Source organism: Cucumis melo, chromosome 12 (genome assembly GCF_025177605.1).
Source record: "Cucumis melo cultivar AY chromosome 12, USDA_Cmelo_AY_1.0, whole genome shotgun sequence".
In the NCBI taxonomy this organism is placed as follows: domain Eukaryota; kingdom Viridiplantae; phylum Streptophyta; class Magnoliopsida; order Cucurbitales; family Cucurbitaceae; genus Cucumis; species Cucumis melo.
In genome coordinates this window covers 25276011-25298560 of record NC_066868.1, presented here as the reverse complement: position 1 = coordinate 25298560, position 22550 = coordinate 25276011, and the positions used below count along the sequence as shown (strand labels likewise).

The following is a 22550-nucleotide window of genomic DNA, read 5'->3' as shown; positions in this document are numbered from 1 at the left end:
TGAACTGTATAGGTTCAACTTCGAGACAATACTATGTAATGTATAAAATTTAAATTCTAATACATATTTCAATCATATTTTTCATTATTGACTTATTTCAATGGGATAAACTAAACAAATTAATATCCATTCTAATACCTATTTTTTACCTATGAAGGGAGAAAATTATATATAGAAATAAATAATGAATATTACAAAAAGAAAGAAAAATTAATCTCATAAGTTTTAATTTTAAGCTCCAAGGTTAAAAATTTAAAAATAGGTGGTTCAAATCTTCTGATGATTCAAATTTTTCGATTCCTACCGAATTTAGGTTCGTTGTGCACATATCTTACAGAAAAAGAAATTATATAAGTAAATAACTGTTGGAGACTTTTATCTTACAAATAAATCACTTTTGAAATTTATCTTCAGAAACATATTTAAGCAAATTGTGAAGTGAAACATTACATTAGACTGTGCCGTTCTTTAGAAAATGGGAGGGAACACGAAAGCAGAGAGGTGAAGTGGATAACGTTTTGCTCTGCTCTGCAGTTGATCGGAACGGTAGCTAAAATGGCGAATTCCATCTCCTTCCATCACCCCACTCACCGGTTCATTTCCTGCCCGCAGGTTCTTTCTTACTTTCTCCCCATCTCAACAAAACCTTTCTCCTTCTTCCTCTCTCATCTTTTCTTTTTCTCTATTACGAATACAGGTCAAGGATTTCCGGTCTTTTCCGTCACCAAGATTCACCTACAATTCTTCCACTTCCCCTAAAACCAGACTCCGGCCGATTAAAGCTGCAACTGGACTCCCTGCATTTCCTCTTCTTCAACCTCCCAAAGCGGACGAATCTCCTTCTGAGGTGAAATTCCTCTATACCCACCATTTAATTTTCGTCTTCCATGAATGATTTTGTACAATGCTTTGACATCCTCCTGCGTTGGGTTAATTTTGAATCTTATTGACTATTGAACTTCCGTAGTTGGAACCAGCAGACCCTGATTTCTATAAGATAGGATATGTTAGAAGTATGCGAGCTTATGGAATTGAATTCAAAGAAGGACCTGATGGATTTGGTGTTTATGCTTCCAAAGATGTTGAACCTCTTCGTCGTGCTAGGGTCAGTTTTATGCATTCCTTCTAAAGTTCTCAGTTCTGCTCAAATACATGGAGTATAACATGCTACTCGGTTGTGATAACTAAGAATGGTGTTTTCTTTATGTATTGTTTCACAGGTAATTATGGAAATTCCTTTAGAAATAATGTTAACCATAAGCCAGAAACTCCCGTGGATGTTTTTCCCCGATATAATCCCAGTGGGTCATCCAATATTTGATATTATTAACTCGACAGATCCAGAGGTAAACCAATTTTTGCATAAGATTGAAGATAATATTTCTTAGCTAAGGTTTGCTTTTGATTTTGTTATTTTAACTGAAATATTCATTTTATTATTTTATTCTGGTTTAGCTGATTTGATTAATGTCTCTAGCTTAGCTCCTACGTGGTTCTCTGATATTTTATCCTATTCAGTTTGAATAAATTTCCAGTTATCATTTGGCATATTATTTTAGATGATTGTTTGTTATTAGTTTTATTGATTCTGTTCTTTTGTTTAAAAATAACTCATATAAGGCATATCTTTTGATGGCAGACAGATTGGGATTTAAGGTTAGCGTGTCTTCTGTTGTATGCATTTGATCGAGAGGACAACTTTTGGCAGCTCTATGGTGATTTTCTACCAAGTATTGACGAATGTACAAGCTTGCTTCTAGCCTCTGAGGTATAAATAAACAGAGAAATTATTCTACTGATGATCATGTAACGAAAATATCTTTTGTGCCCAACTATGGAGGTATAATACAATTTAATGAATCAACCTATGGTGAATTTGAAGTAAAAGAAAGTAAGAAGTGTTGAAATTTTTGTTCCCCAGGTTGCTCCAAATACTTGTTTTATTTTTAAAGATTCTGTTATTTCTTATTTTATTGTCAATTATTCTTTTCCTTTGGTCAATCTGTTTCTCATTAGTTTCATGGTTCTTTAATGATTAACTTGCGTTATGTAAAATCTCTAATGCATTTTAGGAAGAACTTTCGGAGCTGCAGGATCAAAACCTTGCTTCAACCATCAGAGATCAGCAACGTCGTGCTTTAGAGTTCTGGGAAAGGAACTGGGTAAATTTTCTCTGTTACATGAATGTGGTGTGCTTTTAATTTTCCATTATACCAATGTGCCTGCTGCTCTTTTATGGCTTTGTTCCTTTGATACTACAGCACAGTGGTGTACCTCTTAAAATTAAGAGGCTTGCTCGAGATCCTAAAAGATTCATTTGGGCTGTGAGTATAGCACAATCGCGATGCATAAACATGGAAACAAGGATTGGAGCCCTAGTACAAAATGCAAATATGCTAATTCCTTATGCTGGTAAACTTCTGCTGAGTATTATGTATTAGGAATTAAAAGCTAAGATCCCTCAGAATGCATCACAGGATTAGTTTCTTATGTTAATTTTCTTATGTCATAAAATGTATAATTTTGTACCATATTATGCAGATATGCTGAACCATTCTTTTGAGCCCAATTGCTTTTTCCACTGGCGTTTTAAGGATCGGATGCTTGAGGTGATGATAAATGCTGGGCAGCAGATCAAAAAAGGGCAAGAGGTTTTTCACAGTCTTATTATATTCAAATTTAGCAATGTCCCTGCATAACTAAAACGATTTTTTTTCTTGGAAATCCTATATGAAAGGATATTGGTTGCATCATTGCAAAAAGTTCATTGATTAGAGGCAAACCATTTCATATCAGAGATGGAAAAAAGAAAAAAAACTTTGCGTGGGGGATTACCAATTTCTCAAGCACTCAAATGGGGGATTTCAAATTTACAATCCAGAATTTAACACTCAAAGGGAACATAAAAAACTTTGTGTAGTGCGGCAGTTTATAGTTTTATCGACTGGAGGTGGTGTGCTGTACTTCCTTCCAAAAGCTATAAAAATGTGTGTTTCCCTTTGAAAATTTTATTGTTTCATCGTATCAAAGTTTTCCAAAAGATATCTCTAGTAACAGTTTTTCAAGAGTCTTAGTTTTTGCCATAGGCCACCATCCTGTAAAGACCAAATTTAGTTCTGCATGCAGACAGCTAAAACTTATCAAAGGACAGGAAAAATAAAAAAGACGGTTGATGGTTTTACTCTTCCTAATGTTCATACGTACTTGTCAAAGGAGGATGATATGAGAATTTTTCTTTCGGGCTTTGTCTTGGTTGTTCTAGCTTTTGTAAGCAAGAGACAAAAGGAATCACTCTTTTTGGGACTTTAAATTGACATTGTCTATTTTCTTGAACTATCAACCTGTGTTACTTGTACAAAGATATTTTGGTCTAAGTAAATAAAACCTGATACAATTTGCAACTTCATCTTGCCAGAATTATACAATAAACCTATTAACATTAACATCTAATGCTAGAAGCCTAGAACTCAATTTTCGTGATAATTGCTTCTATGCCTACCTGTAGATGTAATAGTCTACTCTATCTCTTGTTTAACTCGCAGATGACCGTCAATTACATGAATGGGCAACAGAACAACATGTTTCTGCAGAGATATGGTTTTTCATCTCCTGTGGTAATTTGATCTCAAGCACTTTCCGAATATAGTTGAGTTAATGATGCAATTTATTTCAATTCATTTGCAGAAGAAGATTGTGTTCCCTAGAAAATAGTGTGTTTACTGCTTAAGTAGCACTCTGAATCAAATTGTAGTGTATGGTTTTAACATCAAATTGTAGTGTATGGTTTACTGCTTAAGTAGCACTCTTTCATTGCAAATTTGAAATTTTCATTCAATACTCTATCATTATCGACATGGATTTGGTATTTGTAGTGTATGGTTTTAACATCTAACTTGGGAAACTGCAGAACCCTTGGGATATGATCAAGTTCTCTGGCAATGCATGTATTCACCTAGATTCATTCTTATCTGTTTTCAATATAGCTGGGCTTCCTGAAAATTACTACTACAACGGTATGGTTGTTGAGAATTTTCCTTTTGTTTGCCTCTTTTATAAGGGGAAAAAGCTATTAGTAATTCAACAAAGTACTGAACAAACTGACAAAATAGCGATAGCAGGTCGCTTATCTAAAAAGGAAGACACATTTGTTGACGGAGCAGTAATTGCAGCAGCAAGATCTCTGCCTTCATGGTCCGATGGGGATATCCCACCAAGCCCAAGCAGGGAGAGGAAAGCAGTTAAAGAGCTACAAGAAGAGTGCCAACGGATGCTCGCAGCATTTCCGACCACATCAGAAAAAGACCAAAAATTGCTAGGTACGCTGTGCAGTCCTTGCCTTCTCCCATAGTTAAATGCCTCTCTAGTGAACAGCCAAAAACCCAAAGTGACTCGACTTCTAAAACCATTTGAAATAAAATCTCAAGATCTTATATTCAAAGATATTAATACGTTGTTGTATTGCTGCTGGAAACAACTAACAGATTCAATGTCACAAGCTACCAGGACGCTAGAAGCCTCGATCAAGTACACATTATCTTCTTCCTTCATAAGCTAATTATATGATTTTCACGATTATTCATCAATGTCCCGTTTGTTTTGTGGCTAACAATGGAGCTCTTACCTCCTGCAGATATAGATTACACCGAAAGTTGTTCATAAAGAAAGTCATCAAGGCATTGGATGTTTATCAAGAGCGGATACTCTTCTAGTTTTGAAAATTTTCTACTCCAATTTGATGTTAGGAGATATTATTGGTAGCAGCATGAAATTGTCATCAGTTCCTGTAAAGATTTTTCTGTAGCTTAAGTAAATTCACTTAATAGTCATAGATGTTTTATTAATTGTAGCATCAATTGGAAGAAAATTTGAGAATCAAACTTGATTGGTTGCATCTTAGTTATTACAGAGCCACACAATTTATATTCTGTTTCTCTTCAATTTATTTGTAATTTTATTTGGCAAATAAGAATTGCAAAAAAATAATAAATTAATTAAAATCTGCAAATAAACCAATAGAAAAGTGTTTATGTCAAATCCATAGTCATTATTTATAGTCTCACATGAAAATCAGACCATTAACATTAATTTTGAAATACTATTTAATCTAAACTAATAACTAAACGAATATTAATTAATTGTTGAATAAACCGATCTAAATAGGAATAAAGAAAACTGATCTGTTCAGTGAATTTGTATGGAAATCATCTTATCGATAATCTGTGGCTATAAAGGAAATTCTACAAATATAACAATTAGTTTTAAATTATTTAACATACGTAGTCACCTTTTCAAAAAGTTACAAATATACTAAAATTTATCGGACTCTATCAACAATATAAATTTTAGGAGTCTATACTATCGTTAATTAACTTTGACATATTTTAAATTTTTAAAAAAGATGCTATATTTTTAATTATTATTCTTAAAATAATAATCTATTATAATTACCGTTTTATTTATTCAATTTTCATCCTATCGTAAGATCCAAATCGAACAAACACAATAAAAAAACGACAATTTGCAATTTAAAAGAAAAGTATATATTTCATGTTTGAAGGTAACTTTTGTAATTTGGTAGTATTTTATATATATATATATATATGTACATTCATTAAGTTTGCACACCATAGTATTGCAATTTTTTAAAATGAAAATTAGTTGGTAAAAACAAGTAATTTGTTTTAATGTTGGTCGGTTTCCGGTTTAGACAAACATAAGAAAACCAAACCAAACCGAACCAAGATTTACTCACAGAAAGGGGTTTTAAGGAAAAAAAAAAAACATCAACTCTATCCTCCGCTTATGATCTCTGGACGGCGGCGCCGATTACCTCCCGCACCGATCGTGCTTGTTAGTTTTGAACTTCCAATTTCTCTCTGTCATTGGTATGTCGTTTTTTGTCCTAATGTTTTGTATTTCATTTACTATAGTTCCTATTCCATATTTTGTTTAAGTAAACGAAATGAAAAGACGTAAACTTATACCTCTTTCTTTCCCTTCCTGCTGCATTCTCCCTCTTCCGTCGTTGAAGCTCCCAAATCCGACCAATTTTGGATGGGGTTCTAGTTTTTTTAATCAAAACAAGATTTCAAATCATTTTGGTTATATTCGATATTGAACTATTTCTAGAATAGGGTTCCTCGAGGATTAAATGATGAACTTGAGGGATTCGGCATTGTGATGTGAATTACTGGTCAGTGAATTTTTCTTCTTGACTAAGCTTTGAACTTGTGAAAACCTGATCTAATTTAGGTTATTATTATAGTGATAAATGCATGTCGGGTTTATTTCTTATTTCTAGGATTATCTCTAGTAAGAACAGATTTGTGGGATTGAGGCGATCATTTTAATTGTTTTGCAATTTCTTGTTGATAATGGGAATACTTTGGCTTATTCCCATAAGCTTTTTACAATTACCAAACTATTAGTTATCATACTGTGGTGTAGAGCAATTGAGAATGACCGGTTTTGATATGGACGCACTCTCAAGGAGTGTGAAGTGTTTGGTTTATGAGCTTTGAAGTTTCATTGTCGAGTCCGATGTTCAGTATGATTCCTCATTGATTTTCTTTACTTGATAATTCTTTATAATTATTGATTGGGTACCAATTGTTTCATATTACTGGATACTTTATACTTCCAGGAAATTATTATTGCAGGTGAAACTTTCTATTCGAAGGTTCAACAAAAGGCTCATTTACATCTCCTTGAAAGTCGTTTGTTATAAAAGCAAAAAAAGGCTCATTCACATTCTTGGTTATCTTAATCTGATAAGTAGTTTCTGTAAATTTGGTGTTGGATAGTACTAATTCATGAGCTGAAGCTTTTAATGAAAAACATGTTTTTGCATTATTTTCCTAGAAATTAAAATCCTCAAGTGCTTCTTTGGTGAAATACGTAGGGAAAGCCAGAAGAGAGAATGGCTACAAATAGCCTGAAGAGTATGATTGCCGCAGCAGTCAGTAAGGGAGTGACAGAAGCAAGGGCAAGGATATTTGGTCACATACTTAACCCAACAGGTCAACGATCTACCCACAAGCTTCTGCGCAAAAAACTCATTGGTGACAAAGTAGCACAGTGGTATCCGTATGACATCAAGAAGGATGATCCTCTTGTCATGGCTCGCCTAGAACAAGAGTATGCTCTCTTTCTATTTGTGACTCTGCCATGAGCTAGACATATCATTTGAATAAATTTGGTGCATCATCTGTTGATTTTCTACGTCAATATACTAAGTGATATTAGGACAAGGAGTGATTTGTAGAAAGGCCATATCTGTTTATGCCTGAGTGTTCTTGCATCTTTTGAAATTACAAATTTAACACTGTAGAAACGTTGCCTTCATGTGGGAAGTGGGAACTTGAGATATATACATACTACTGTCTACTAGTGAATTTTCTAGTTAGCAAAAGTAGGTTTCAATCAGCAGTGCATTGTTTGAAAAACCAAATCTGGGGTGTGGATTCAAACTTCCAAGCTCAAGAGAAATGTGCTTCTATACCTTATCTTAATGATGTTTTGAGAAGGAAATCAACATGACAGAGCAGTTCAGTAACTGAGTTTCAAATGTTTCTAGAGACATATTTCATTTTCTAACGAGCATACAGCTTATCTGGGTTTTTAGTTGCATATCGATTGCCAGAGCTTTTAAACTTTACGAACCGGTGGTTAATTTTATGTTTTTTCATTCAATTATCTTCTGTTTTTGCCCTGCATTTTTATCTTTCTGTTCATAGATTTGTCCCAATAGTCTGATTATCTTCCATCTACTTTGCTAGGCGCTTGTCCAAGCTTGAAATGCTAAAGCGTCGTGGTAAGGGACCACCTAAGAAGGGCCAAGGCAGGCGTGCAGCCAAGCGCAACAAGTAGAGTCAATGACAGTGGAATTGTTCCTGCCAGTTATTTTTGTTGTTTTTTCTTAACAAAGTTTAGGTTATGGGCCAGTTTCCTCACGGTTGTAATGACTTCTATTCATCATTATGATCAATCTTTTCTACAAATGTGTTTGGTTCAAGAAAATCAATGCGTACTATACATGGAAAAGGCCAGAAATAAATCACATACAACGCTTAATCTGTGAATGAAAAGCATTACTAGAACTGATGCTTCTATTAAGGAAAAAACCGTGGCAGTGGCTAGAATTCATTACTAGGTTCAAGATCAAACCAACTGAATATTGATACATTTCTTCAGTAGAGCTTTGTTTCATGGAAAAGAAAAGTATACGAATACAAATATCAGGTTCAAGTGTGATAAGTTGATTGCCTTGTAACTGAAATCCAGTTTATTTTCCACCATGTTCTGAATCTAAGGACCTGCACTGGGCATGGTTTCCTCCTGAACCTTCTTTGGGGTAATTAACTTGTCTTGTTGATGAGCCATATCATACGTTGCATGAAGACCAAAGAAAACATAATAGACAAGCATTACCAATGTGCAGATTCCAAATCTTTCAAATGCCTCAGGACCTAGAGATCCCATGAGAAAGATGTTTGTCGCAATCGACAAACTTGGCAGCCATGGTACCAATGGCACACCCCAAACTTTCGGCTTTCTTTGCATTGGCAGAAGCAATGCAATCCCCAAAGTCCCCAGAAACCAAACAGGGACGGTCACAACGTATCCTATCCAACCGTTTGGATAAAGTCCCCAGTATGCAGAAGTAGCCATGGAGGAACCAATGATGATTATCAAGAGAATGAAAAGCTTCAATTGATCTAACCGCGGAGTGACCCCTCTTGCATAGTATCTCCTTACCAGAAGTGCCACAGCCATCATCGTGAAGACAAAGAGCGTGCTGACGGACAACAAGCTCGCTAGAACATCCAAGCTAGAGAAGAAAGCAATGCAGCCACTTGTTATGGCAATCAGAAGTGTAGCATTGATGGGAGTTCCAGTCTTTGGATGGACAAGAGCAAACCAAGGGGGAATCATGTGAGCTCGAGCAATGTGAGTCGTATACCGAGCTTGCCCGAGCGCCCCAACCAAAAGAACGGTAGTCATACCCTTCAAAGCACCAAGAGCCACCAAATACTTGGCCCATTTCATTCCGACCCTCTCAAAAGCAACAGAGTAAGCTGCGTCTGGGCTTATATCAGTATATTTCTGCATCATACTAAGCGACAGTGCCATCAAACAATATATCACAGTGATAATCGACATCGATCCCAACAATCCCAAAGGTATGTCTTTTGATGGATTTTTAGTTTCTTCAGCCATTGTAGCAATGTTATCAAAACCTCCATAAGCAAAGTAAACAATTGCGGCAGCTTGGAAAATGCCTTTAACTCCAAAAGGCGTAAAAGGAGTCAAATTTGATTTATCAGCATGAACAAAACCTGCAATTATAACAAACAGAATCACAACTGTATTAATAGCTGAAGCAATCCAATTCAGATATGAAGTTTTCCTCGTGCTTGTCATTGCTATCGTTGCCGCAATCGCCAATACCCCAACGGCTATAGGGTCGAGAAGATTGTATCCATCTTTGAGATTCGTGTGGATAAGTAAAGATTTGTCGGGTCGGTCCAGAAGTGAAGTGAAGTAAGAAGTCCATGATCGAGCAACAGCAGCGGTACCAACAATACTCTCGAGGAGAATGTTGCCTGCAGTAATGAAAGCTGCGAAGTCTCCCAATTCAATTCTTAAGTATGCAAAAGATCCCCCAGCAACTGGGATTTCAATAGCGAACTCTGTATAGCAAAAAACAGAGAGCATCGCAGAAATGCCGGAAGCTACATAAGAAAGAACAATGGCTGGTCCAGCATGTGCATTAGCTTCTTGGCCTGTGAGAACAAAAATTCCTGCACCAATTACAGCACCAAATCCAAACCAAGTAAGATCCCACCAAGTAAGGCAACGTTTCATTTCATTCTCGCTTCGTTTTCTTAGCTCTCCTATTTCATTTTCGTCAAATGATCTGCTTTGAAGACGGTCGATGAATCGAAACCATGTCTGTGACAGAGCAGTTCTGTAATTGCTCCAACTTTGAAAGGATTCTTCTGGTAAGAAATCTTGTTTGCTCCATCTCCACCAATAGCTTCTTTGTTCATGAACAATAACTTCTTCCCCCATTTTGCTTTCTACAATTGAATTTTCTGCCATTCATGATTGATTTTAACAAATTATAAAGATGGGTTTTGAAGATACCGACGGTGGGATTTGGATTGGCCCACAAAGGCTTGAAATTGATGGTGTTTGTCTGTATCTTCAAGCCATAATATCAATGGCCGTCTTGCAGAGAAGTTTGGATGTTGATTACAGAATGTCATTTTCGGTTAATTCAATACATGAGCATTTGGAGGCTTTCATTGGCGTTAGGATCAAAGACTTCAAAGTCAACTAATTTGGATGTTACTGTGACTTTGAGTGTGACCGAGGTTTTTTCTATACTATATGAATACTTTCATTCAATTTTCAATTCTATTATTCGTTTGGTGTATAATTTCTTTAGCATTAAATGTATAGAATTTTCTAATTATCGTAATGTTTAGTGTTTAGTTCGTTGTCTACCAGCTTAGCTGCTTCCTTCCATGCGATGACAGTTTGTTTAACTATCAAAATATCTCTTTCAAGTGTAATCTGTCTTAATCCTTCAGTTATTTAACTTCAAAATCAGTTTGGCTAAAAAATATTGCACAGTGTACTCCTGGTTTTAGAAATTTGAAATTGGTTTGCAACAAATTTCAAGGTTTTAGAGTGTTTGTTTCGAAAGTTTAGAAACTAAATAAACAATAACCTCAAATTTCGGTTTAGTTATGTTCTTTGATATTGTTCAATTTTAACTTATATACTCAGAAGAGTGTTCAACTTTTAGTCTCTATTTAAAGAAATCTTAAAAAGAAGACTTCAATATTAGTTTAGTTTGGAGTTAGAAATATGATTGAAATATCACATTTTTTATCTATCTACTTTGAAATAATTTGTTCTATTTTAATTTATATATTTTCAAATGATTCTAAGCGGTAGATTTGAGTTTATGAGTAGGTATACTATTGTGTTTGGACTTAATTTTGAACGTTTCACATAAGAAATCTCATTTCATTTCTTTGTGAAATTCTAGCTAGTCTCTTTAATGTAGTTTGAGAATCGATCAAATTTTTTAAATATTACGAATTAAAGAAAACATTCGTATATATATATATATATATATGAAGGAATCAATCCCACCCTTTGAAAGAGTTGTTTTGTTTTGAGCTACAATCGATCATTGAGGAGTCAAACGACGTGGGCAAGGCTAACCCTCTTAGGCATCAATCGACCATGACGTGGGTTGACCCTCTAGGGCTATGGCCAGCACAATGGGGCCAAGCATCTTTGCCCACGCCACTAGTCTCACCCTTAGGCTTTGACGTTGATATGTATTCATACCTCATGCCTATGCTTCAGCCTTTATGGCTTGTGGCCTCATACCTCCTCATGTGACCATCTCTACGTCTTTATGTCTCGGCTTTAAGGCTTGACCACCTAGTCTCAAAGTTTAACTTTTTAAAATTTACATCAACTCACTTTATCTTTATCTCTTGTCTAGTGATTGATAATTTCACTCACAATTTTTTTGGAGTACAAATAAAATTGATTAGAGAAGAAAATGATCATGAGTATATATGTAAGTTGAACAATTATCTTTAGTGGTATGTCTCACACTCTACTTCTGATTACCTACTGAAATTAGGACAAGATGTGAAGACGATAGGACAAAACTTACAATACGTCAAAACTTTTCTTATGTTCTTATGACAGATTATCTCCTTAAGCATACACGTTCAATGGCCAACTAAATGTACATATATACAAAAAGTGACAAGACTCATAGTGTAAGTTATGTGGGATACTCCTAAATAATCTTGGGTTGAGACTTAAGAACAACTTGATGGAAGAAATAACGAGGAAAGAATAAACTAAAAAATTTCTTAGAGAGCGGTAAGTTCAATAAAAGTTCAAAAAGTACCGTACACTAAACTATAGAATCTAAGTTAATTAGACGTTTAATATTACTTAAATATTAAAAAATTCTAAGAATTAACTTTTGATAAATAAAACATGAACACTTAAAAATTCATCGTTCAATCTAAATCTTAACTCTACAGTTGTTTTGACATAAATTAAGATGATATTGGACTACTCACGTGAAATCACTTATGCTATCGAAACAAACACATCCTCATGGTGTATCCAAAAGCATAACCATATCATTTATACCTTAACAACACTATCACTTTCATTACGTCACAATTGTTCCAATTTATCATATACATAATGAGACCAACTTCAAGATATAATAATAATAATAAAAGAAAAATCCCTTTCGTCTTCGCCCTCTGAAAGTTTATCCCTTTCTTCTTGTTTTTCTTTTCTTTTTCTTAATTCTTATAACCAACTATTCCACATGTCAATCCTCACATGCACCACACAACACTCACTCCTGCACCAAACCAAACCAAGCCACCTCAAAATATAATTTCATATTTTTCCCCTTCTCTCTTTCGATCTCCTTTTTCTTTGAACAAAGAAAAAGAAAATGGGATTCTTTGCAAGTAATGAGACATTTTTTTATGTTTCTAAAATAGAATCATGTATTATAATAATTGTGGGGATAGAATAGAGGAATGCGAAAGAGATTTGGGTGATACTGTTTTTCTATAGTAGAAAATCACTAATTAATTAAAAGAGATGGAGGGATACTTTCAAACGTTAAAACTACGTAACAAAATCGTCTTTTGAGTATTTTTACTATATATATATCGTAAATATTTTTAAATTTTTACTATTTATAAAAATTCGTTTTAAAATAAACTAATTTTAAGAAAAATTAAGTTACAAAAATATAAAAATATTTACCGAAATTTAGATTCTATTGATGATAGACATTTGTATACGTGTCTATCAATATCACATCTAAATACTGATAAAATTATTTTTTATTTGCAAGACTAAAAATTTTGGACTTTGTTAAATTTAAAACCAAGTTACAACATGAACAAAAAAAATTGAAAATAGATATCCAAACTTAGATAAAATTACAATCACTCCAATCCCCACAGGAAGAAGAAGAGTAAAAACATGAGTAATTAACATATTCATATTGCTACGTTGTCTTTTTTCACATGAGAAAAGCAGAAACACACACACAAGCTGCAGAGATAAAATATAACTAAAAACATAGCAGAAAGAGAGAGAGATCATCAGCAAGGCTAAGACCGGACCGCGATGGTGGCAGGTCAGATGAGGGCCAACTGTTGGACATTGATGGGGTAGGAGTCGGAGGGCGGACCTCGGAAAGCTCGACCGGCAAGAACGTAGGAGGCTGCTTCAGTTGGATGAAAGGCATCCCAAAAGACATACTCGTTTCGATTAAGGCATGGAAATTGGAGAGGTAAACATGTGATTTGGCCTCTGTTTAAACCTACTCCACAGCATGCTGTGTCCACCACTCTAAACCCTGCATGCATATTTTTCATTTTATTAACTTCTTCCCTAACCTGAAATAATAATTAATCATACCAAATTCAACTAATAAAGCAATCGAAATTAATGTTATTTTTTCTAGATCACAAAATACCAATTTATTAATTTATTCAATGTGTGTGTGTGTGTATATATGAGAATGCTCACCGTAGGTCTCAGGGTTGTTCAAGATGTCGCCAAAAATGCCATAGATATTAGTATACACGAAGTTGGAATCAGGATAGTGACTATTTAGCTGAGTTACTAGCGATTTCAACCCTTCATTAAAGGCTCCCAACATCTCGTTCACATTATCAGCGCATCGCCCCGGAATGGTAAGCCCGGTCGCCCTCTGGTTAGGAATACAACCCAATGGTCCCACTCCAGCCACCACCAACTTTCTTAGCCCTACGCTTCGAAGTGCCTGTGTGCATGCATTCACACGATATATATATGTATGGTTGTATTATTTCTTAGTATATAGTAACTAATAGTTTTGCACGGCTAGATATATGAAAGAGAAATCACTTACGAGAAGCTGTCGAGAATAACGATTAAGGAGAAGGTTGGCGAATTGGTTAGAGTTGTATCTGAATCTTGTAGTGTATAGATTGGGCATCAAGTAGTTGTTTATGTAATCGTTGCTTCCAAACGCTAAAAAGGCTATGGATTTTGATAAGTAACGAGTGAGATTCCAACTCCCCATTGATCTCCTTAAGTCATTTAGAGTGCTTTCGAAATTCACCACTTGTTGGCTTAGACTGTACCTATCTCCCTGTATTCACGCAGTATACCAATGCATTAAACTTTTTTTAGGGCAATGATTAGGAGCTACATTTAATCTCATGCATGTACTTTAATTTTTTTTATCGAGATGTTGTCTCAACGCACAAAGATCGGTGTATAGCTATTAATTTCATACATATTGGTATAAATTTATGCCAGATTGGTAAGCATTTTGATTTAGAAAAAGGTTTATAAATACTATTTTCCTAATGTATGACTAAGAAATTATGAGATCAAAGTATAATCTTCAAAAATAAAAAATAAAAACAACAAAACGGTCATATCAAAAGAGGGCTTTAAAAACTTAATTTTCTGTTTTTGAGATGTAATCACTATGGACTCGAATTATTTTCGGAAATTCAAAGCAAAGAGAGAGGTAAATTAAGCAATAAAAAAAAACAACAAACAAACAAATTAGATTTAACCAAAATTAATTTTACTATAAATACAAACATCTTATTCAATTGATATTTGAGATCATAATAATTTTTTAAGAATCCATTTTTATCATATTGAAAAGTTCTCTTAAACATACTTTTAATCAATAAGGAATTACTTCATGCATTAAAATAAATTATAGAATACATACGTAGTGTCGGCCGGTCTCGTCGAGGATGCCGGCAGCGGCCGAAGCGTAGTTGACGCCGTTCAGTATTCTGTCTCCGGAAGTGTCCGGATTTGCAAATTCTGGAGCGTTGGGAATTCCAAGCATGTCCACTGCATCATATATATATATCACCAGTTCTTAGTGACTAAAATGTTCTTTTTCCATTAAAAAAAAAGTTTAGTTAATAATATTATTATTTGTACCAAACATATCTATAACTGTTCTTCCATTAGAGAATCTCCCAGTAGGACCATCACTAAAATCAATGCCATAAGGATAATAATTGGCTCTTGCAGCTGAGTGAAGAAAATTATTGTTCCCAACATCCACAAGAGAGTCTCCAAACACAAAAATCGCCGGAACCCCATAAGTTTCTGCCGCAACCATTTGGTTAGAACATTTGAGGAATACGAGCAAGACAACCCCCGCAGCGGCCGCCACGAAACCATGTAGCCGGTCGGATATCATGATCAGAACAAAGTGATACAGAAATGTAGGTTTGACAGAGATCAGAATTGTAATGGGATTAATTATATGGAGGAAGGTTGTGGGTTTATAATAGGGAGTTTGATATTAATTACAAGGGTAAAAGTTTTATAACGGAAAAGTTTGTCAGTTATTTTGATGGCGTAGGTCAGCTTTTTGGCTCATGCTTCTTGCTTGATCACTCATGAATGAAATGGAAACTTTCATGTATATCGTTTTGGAGACAGGTGTTGTTCATGCATAAATCTCTATACATGTTTTGTAACTGTCTTTTCTTTTTAGTACGTAATATTAACAAATTATGATTACTCCTGAACAATAATGTTCGTCTCAGTCAAAAAGTTATTCCAGTAGAAAATCAAACTGTAACTGATAGTTTTGTAATTGTATTAAGATAAAGTTTAGGCAGGCGAAGTAAGTTTGACTCAATAATATTGACATAACTTTTGATATTATATCTTAATTTTTCGATCTATAGTTGTTGTACTAAAGAAAAATATGTAAAGCATCTTTTAATTTTCAAGAATTTTTTTAAATTTTTTAATCAATATTTAATAGTTATTACGTGAGAATATCCAACTATTGTATTTGAGTTATTTTATAACTGATACTTTGATTTATCTAAAAAAATTATTATAATAGGGGGATAGAAGAGATATATTTTCAGAATTTCTTTTTTGTTGGTCTGAGTTATTATATTTTCAGAATTTCTTGTCTTTATTTATTTGTTCTATTTTTTATTTTATGGAAGAGAAGTGGGATAGAAGAGATATATTTAAAATTTTAAATAACCAAAGCAAAAAAAAACAAAAAAAAAATGTTTCTTTTTCTACACAAATGTTTGTATAGACTAGAGATGGGTAGAAGGTTGAATTCTAAGAACATCATTTTTAATAGTTTAAAATGTAGATTTTGAATTTAAATTTCAAATTGTAAAATTATATTAAATAAAGATAAAAACAATTACAATATTTCGTGTTATAAACTTAATTTTGTTTTTAAATTAAAAAGTATAAATAATTATGTAATGTATTATAAAGTATATAATACTACAGAATAATAATTACATTAATTAAAAAAAAATTAAAACTACAACTATTTGTATGGTTTATAAATAAAGTATTGAGCAATAATTGTTTAAACTAGAAGTCAACTTTTTAAATTCGTAGCCAAATAAATATTTAAAAACATGAAATATAAATTTAGATAAAATGTAGTCTTAGATCCCCGAGAATTAGTGTCATTGTTTATTTGGTCAGTATGGTTTTAAAAGTGGTACTTGAGTTCTGAGAAAATAGTTCTAAATGATCTCGATGTTAAAGTTGACCGTTAGTTGACTAACGAAAAAATAGCAGTAATTACTCTCGTTACCCTTTTGATTTCATTGTCTTCTTTCTGTATATATAAACATGAATTAAATTCATGCTCACAAAGTTTTTCCTTTCTTGTTGTCTGTTTGGTTATTTTGATTCCAAGAATCTGATTTCTTGGAGAATTTCTTTTCATTTTGAGGGGTAAATGGGAGAATGAGATTTGGTTTGTTTTGATTGAGAATTTTGTGCTAGGATTCATTAGAGGAGAATTGGAATGGTCAGATTAAAGGAACCAAACAACATAGCTTAGGACAGAGCTTTTCATCCTTCTTCATTTTCTTTGGGTGGTTTTTTCAACAAAAAGTGACAACCGTGGACGAAAAATGAGATTTTCCCATCTGAGTTCTTCCGAAAAATGAAGAAAAAGAGTTTAATTGGGTGATTGAAGTTGAGAAAAAGGAGGAGAAAATACCTTTGATTTTGATGTCCGAATGAAACATAACGCTGCCACAGGCAACGGAGACAAGTTTGCTGAGGAAGAAGATGTTAACTAACGGTCATCTTTAACATATTGATCATTTAAAATTATTTTTCAAACTTCAAGACTTTAGGTGTCAGAATCAAATAAAAATAACACCAAATCTCAAAAACTAAAGGTATATTTTTTTCTACGGTTTTATTTTTTATTGAACCACTTACTCTTAAATTTATGTTTACCAAAATGTCAAAGATACTGATAATTTAAAAAAAAAAAATCATTTTCCACTTCAATATAGTTTATAACTTTTGTTATATGTTATCAATTCTACTTAAACATTGTTGAACTTCAAAGTTTTACCCATTAAAAATATTGCATAATGTTTTTTTGCCCAAAAAAAAATCTTAACTCAAATTAGTCCTATAGGGTTTTTTTAAAAAAAAATAAAAAAACATAAAGTTGAAACATTTTTAAGAATTGACATCTTTAGATTTATTTTAGAGAAGAAATATACATCTGATTTGGATGGAAATTCATGACAATCATCAAAATTATATATGAATATGATAAAAGATAAGAGTTGAATTAAGCAAGATTAAAATTTCATTTGAGATTAATTAATTGTGCTTGTATAGTTGTCCCAAAAAAACGAGTTTTGTACTTAAATTATTACTTTGCTTTTATCAAAATTTTGTAGATTTCATAAAACTTATGTAGCTCTTATTCCAATTGGGTGATAATGTGCATTAATTCTAATAACATGATAGGTAGAAGGTTGTTTGTGTCATGAGGATTTGTTATTTGGATTGAAACATTAGATTGTGTTATAAAAATGTTGTGTATAGACTCTTTTATTTATGGAGAAATCATTATAGAAATTTCATGACAAATATCAATTTATATTCATTAAATTTTGAAAGATGTACTGATTTAAGTTTTGAATTAATAATTATATCTCCAATCTAGTTCAAATAGTATATAATACACATTTCAATGACCATTGCTTTAATTATATGACCGTGATGTAAGGGATTACGTTTGGTGGTATACTAAAAGCCATTGATTATATACTTTTTATACATTAGGAATAATGAAAAATGTAGAATGATGGACCTAACTCCGACCCTACAATTTCAAATAAACTATCTAATAATTCTATGGTTGTCTTGAAATTTTGAAAGGTAGACCTAACTCCCACCCCCACAATAATGTCACCTTGTTTTTATACACATAAAAAAAAAGAGTGATTAAGTACAAGTCATACCGACAACAACATTAAATACGAACATACATTTCAAAAATTAACTATAAATCAAATAGTTATCGTACGAAAATTTGATTAAGCATCAAACTCTTGTATTAAGTAATTAAAGCTGCAAATTATTATTTAGAAATTGAGATAACACAAAGTTTCATTTACTAATCTCACAACTCTAAAATATATCTGAAGAAAAAGAAAATCAATTTTATCAAGTAATGAACCACTCAGCTTCCAGTTCAAAAGCCTACAATAATATAATTGGTTTACCTCCAATCTCAAACATATCCCCACCATGACCATACCTCATCATCATCTGGTCTTCATCTGTACTCCAGCAATCGGAAATCTAGTTCCGGCCGTCGAATTCGCCACCCGGTTAATCAATCACGACTCTCGTTTCTTCGTCACGTTTCTCTCCATCGACATCCCCGGAACATCCCTCGTCACTGCCTATACCCAATCACGTTCCTCCCTTTCCCCATCTCCAAACCTCCAATTCATTCATTTCCCATCTCTCCAACCCCCATCCCCCAATCTCTACCATTCCTATGTCGCTTATTTATCCTTAATCTTCAATTCTCATAAACCCAACGTCAAACATGCTATCTCCGACCTCCAAAAAAAACTCCACAACTCCTCGCGTATCGTCGGGATCTTTGTCGACATGTTCACCACTACATTCATCGACGTCGCTAACGATCTCCAAATTCCTTCCTACCTCTTTTTTGCGTCCCCTGCCACTTTCCTTGGCCTCATGATTCATTTATCTAAAACCGATCACGACCGGTTTAACGCGTTGATTCGTAACTCGGAGGCTGAGTTCGTTTTACCGAGTTATGTTCAGTCGTTGACTGTGAGTATGTTGCCGCCGACGCTTTTGACGACGGAGGATGGTTTGTTTTGGTACGGTTATCACGGGCGACGGTATGGGGAGACGAAGGGTATTGTTATAAACACGTTTGAAGAGCTTGAGCCACACGCTTTGAGGTCGTTGGATTTGGATGAGGTTCCACCGGTTTATGCTGTTGGGCCTGTGGTTGATTTGGGTGGGCCGGGCCAGTGGCAGGCTGGTGAGGGAAGGCTCGAGAGGGTTGTGAAGTGGTTGGATGGTCAGGAGGAAGGGTCGGTTGTTTTGTTGAGCTTTGGGAGTATGGGGAGTCTTGATGAAGATCAAGTGAGAGAGATTGCGTTTGGGCTTGAAAGAGCCGGGTTCCGGTTCGTGTGGGTTGTACGGCAGCCTCCAAAGACCACGATAGAACAACCGGATGACTACTCCGATTTAAGCGATGTGTTGCCGGAAGGGTTCCTAAGTCGCACGGCCGGACAGGGATTGGTCTGTGGGTGGGCCCCGCAGGTGTGTTTTCTCTCTCTTCTCTCTTTTTTTTAATTTGTGAGAAAAAATCATGTTTATATTAGGAAAATTTTCATAAATATACGACGGCTGCAACAAAGGCATTTTTTTACTGCATGCATCGTCTTTTTTTTATTTTTTTCTTTTTTTACGTCATTTAGATTTGAGTAATCAAATCTGATTTCTTTTTATCATTTTTCTTCTTTTTTTCGTTCGTTGTGTGCATCGTCTTTCTTCTTTTACTGCTTTTTTTTACGTTATTTAGACTAGGGTTATCAAATCTAAACGATTGTGTACCAAACAAAGGTCACCAAACCTAAACGATTGTGTACCAAACAATAGTCAAATTTAAATGATCGTGTACTGCGTTGTTGATGAGGGCATTTTTAGTATTTTCCATTTGGACTTGTAGATTTTTTCCGTTAAAATTGTTTTGATAAATATTTTTTCGCTTTGTTATATTTTTTAAAAGACACTTTTGTATTATGCAAAAATTTCAATTAGTTAATGGGAAAAGATCCCACTAAATTTCAAAATCAAATCCTCTTCCTCAAAACAACCATTTTAATTTCACTCACGTAGAGAGGAAGTGATCATTTGAATCTTTAATCTAAATCAATCTAATGATTAGTTAAAACGGAAATTTTGTAGGATTAGAATATTTGATACTCTGTTAATCATTTACGACTTAAGCATGAAGTACAACTTTACGAAAAAAAATAGTATATCCTTAAGAGGGTATGTGTTATAGTAGTATTATAGGATTCTTTTGATCATTGATTTATGTTCATATTGGCTTGCAGGTGACTATTTTGAGTCATCGTGCAATTGGAGGATTCGTGTCACATTGCGGATGGAACTCAATTTTGGAGAGTTTGTGGTTTGGTGTGCCAATAGCAACATGGCCGTTGTATGCAGAGCAACAAATGAATGCCTTTGAAATGGTGAAAGAATTGGAATTAGCAGTGGAGATACGACTCGACTATAGGAAAGGAAGCAAGGTAGTGACAGGAGAAGAGCTAGAGAGGGCGTTGAGGCGCTTGATGGATGACAACAATGAGGTCAAATCGAGAGTGAAGCGAATGAGAGAGAAGTGTAGAGTGGTTCTCGTGGAAAATGGATCCGCATACAACGCCTTGAATTCTCTTATTGAGAAATTAACAACTCGAACTTTGTAATTATTTGAATTTGGATATGATATCAATTCTTGTTACTTTTTCTTCTTCTTTTTTACAATATATATACATGTCGGAAGAATCGAATCTCTGACTTTGAGAATGATAATAATATGGAGATTGTTAAAACAATTTTTTTCAACTAACTTTCATTACATGTGTGCTCTTGTGGTATAGTCTTCATCAATTTCCCTCTCCTCCCTAAATCATCCTAATTATAATGCTTAAACTCTCACAACAAAGTAGGTTATTATCAATAAAGTTGACAGACAACACAATACTATTTTAATAAACATTACCTTTTTTTTGAAATTTTAACTAGGAATTCAAGAGTATTGTTAAGAAAATATAATAACAATGGAAAATAGATTAATTGAAAGATATACTTAATTGCTAAGAACTAAAGGTGATCGATAAAAATTTAAGGGTAAAATGGTAAGTTGAATTTCTCGAAATCAAATGAAAGTTAAATTCAAAATTCACAAATGAATTTGGAAGCATATTAATGTTTAATATATCATGTCGAAATTAGAAATATATATCAAGATTTTAATTTTGATGGAAGTAAATTTTTCGATTTCAATGGATATTTCTAGAAAAATTATATAAAAACTAAATTTAAATTAATAAATAAATATTTTAAAACAAGTTAGCATATCCATCATGTATATAAGTGATACTTTTGTTGCTTAATTCTTATGTTTGTAGATTTTTCTGTGGTATAGTTAATTAAAAGATCGATTCATCTCTTTATCAATATATTGAACCTTTGAAAACGTGAAAATATCATCATTTTAATAAAAATTTAATACCATGGACAAGTTGAAAACTATTATATTAGAAAAAAAAAATATGGATATGTTTTATAGAAAACAATTAGAATTGGGATTAGAAACATTGATTAGATAGTGGTTGAAGTTGAAGTGCACTCCTCGTGTCTTGTCTGACCTTATGAGATTTTTCTGTTTATCATTTCTTCAATCCATCGCTGTCTCATTCCTCCATTTCAATAAAATTAAAGGTCAAATACCCTTTTGGATTGCTCCCTAAACATTAAAAAAATCTCCATTTTATTTTACTCACTTTTATATATATATATATATATATATATATATATATATATATATATATATATATATATATATGTCAACTTCATTACTTTTTTTCTCTTTTTTAAAAAAGAAAAAAAGTATATTGTAAGTGAAATTAAAAATCACGAGTTTTATTAAACATTCTAAAAATAAAATAAAATAATCATTTAGACACTCATTTTGATTGAACAACTATGCTTATAACTTAAGCTAAAAATTAAGTTCTCTGTTTGATGTATGGTTTTTTTAAATTTGTGATGTTTTCTTTCAATATCTTATCCATGGGTTTTAATATTTACGGAGTAAAATGTCATTCAATTTTAAAAACAAAAACAAACTTCTAAAAGTTTTAATATTCAAAATATTACTTCAAAGTAGAAAATAAACACTACCAAAATGTAGACAACAAATCTTAGAAATCAATATATCGAAGAAGTCGGATTTGTAAGCTTGAGTTTTCAAAACAAAACAATAATAGTAATAACAAACCAAATGATTATCAAACCGGTGTAAACTACGAATAGGACAAATTTAGTACACATCCTAGCCACATGAC

General features: G+C 33.4%; 5 protein-coding genes across 8 annotated transcripts; 3 read left to right on the top strand and 2 right to left on the bottom strand.

The window, feature by feature from the left end:
- Window positions 1-428: 428 nt before the first annotated feature.
- LOC103484777 (protein PLASTID TRANSCRIPTIONALLY ACTIVE 14) lies at window positions 429-4877 on the top strand. 2 transcript variants are annotated; one of them, XM_051080092.1, is made up of 13 exons: window positions 429-612; window positions 698-847; window positions 968-1105; window positions 1221-1346; window positions 1640-1768; window positions 2073-2162; window positions 2262-2412; window positions 2542-2651; window positions 3543-3614; window positions 3908-4013; window positions 4119-4316; window positions 4482-4524; window positions 4631-4877. In XM_051080092.1, exons 1-13 carry the CDS (start codon window positions 556-558, stop codon window positions 4707-4709), a joined length of 1449 nt encoding a protein of 482 aa, XP_050936049.1. In that variant the 5' UTR covers window positions 429-555; the 3' UTR covers window positions 4710-4877. The 2 variants fall into 2 exon arrangements, with proteins under 2 accessions (XP_050936049.1, XP_050936048.1); XM_051080091.1 differs by having other exon boundaries at window positions 435-612; window positions 4110-4316.
- A 763-nt stretch (window positions 4878-5640) lies between these two features.
- Window positions 5641-8000, top strand: LOC103484788 (uncharacterized). Of its 3 annotated transcripts, XM_051080090.1 has the most exons (4): window positions 5811-5885; window positions 6660-6679; window positions 6902-7137; window positions 7779-8000. In XM_051080090.1, exons 3-4 carry the CDS (start codon window positions 6920-6922, stop codon window positions 7867-7869), a joined length of 309 nt encoding a protein of 102 aa, XP_050936047.1. In that variant the 5' UTR covers window positions 5811-5885; window positions 6660-6679; window positions 6902-6919; the 3' UTR covers window positions 7870-8000. The 3 variants fall into 3 exon arrangements, with proteins under 3 accessions (XP_008440305.1, XP_050936047.1, XP_050936046.1); XM_008442083.3 differs by lacking the exon at window positions 6660-6679 and having other exon boundaries at window positions 5641-5885; XM_051080089.1 differs by lacking the exons at window positions 5811-5885; window positions 6660-6679 and adding an exon at window positions 5930-6193.
- A 77-nt stretch (window positions 8001-8077) lies between these two features.
- LOC103484797 (cationic amino acid transporter 5) lies at window positions 8078-10285 on the bottom strand. Its single transcript, XM_008442094.3, has one exon. The coding sequence runs from the start codon at window positions 10102-10104 to the stop codon at window positions 8308-8310; it is 1797 nt and encodes a 598-aa protein (XP_008440316.2). The 5' UTR covers window positions 10105-10285; the 3' UTR covers window positions 8078-8307.
- A 2765-nt stretch (window positions 10286-13050) lies between these two features.
- LOC103484808 (GDSL esterase/lipase At1g71250) lies at window positions 13051-15556 on the bottom strand. The gene is made up of 5 exons (XM_008442107.3): window positions 15043-15556; window positions 14822-14949; window positions 13979-14221; window positions 13615-13870; window positions 13051-13441 (listed from the first exon to the last, which is right to left on the bottom strand). The coding sequence occupies exons 1-5, from the start codon at window positions 15305-15307 to the stop codon at window positions 13221-13223; spliced, it is 1113 nt and encodes a 370-aa protein (XP_008440329.2). The 5' UTR covers window positions 15308-15556; the 3' UTR covers window positions 13051-13220.
- A 2889-nt stretch (window positions 15557-18445) lies between these two features.
- Window positions 18446-21035, top strand: LOC103484818 (UDP-glycosyltransferase 43-like). Its single transcript, XM_008442118.2, has 2 exons — window positions 18446-19731; window positions 20532-21035. Exons 1-2 carry the CDS (start codon window positions 18670-18672, stop codon window positions 20904-20906), a joined length of 1437 nt encoding a protein of 478 aa, XP_008440340.2. The 5' UTR covers window positions 18446-18669; the 3' UTR covers window positions 20907-21035.
- The last annotated feature ends 1515 nt before the right edge of the window (window positions 21036-22550 follow it).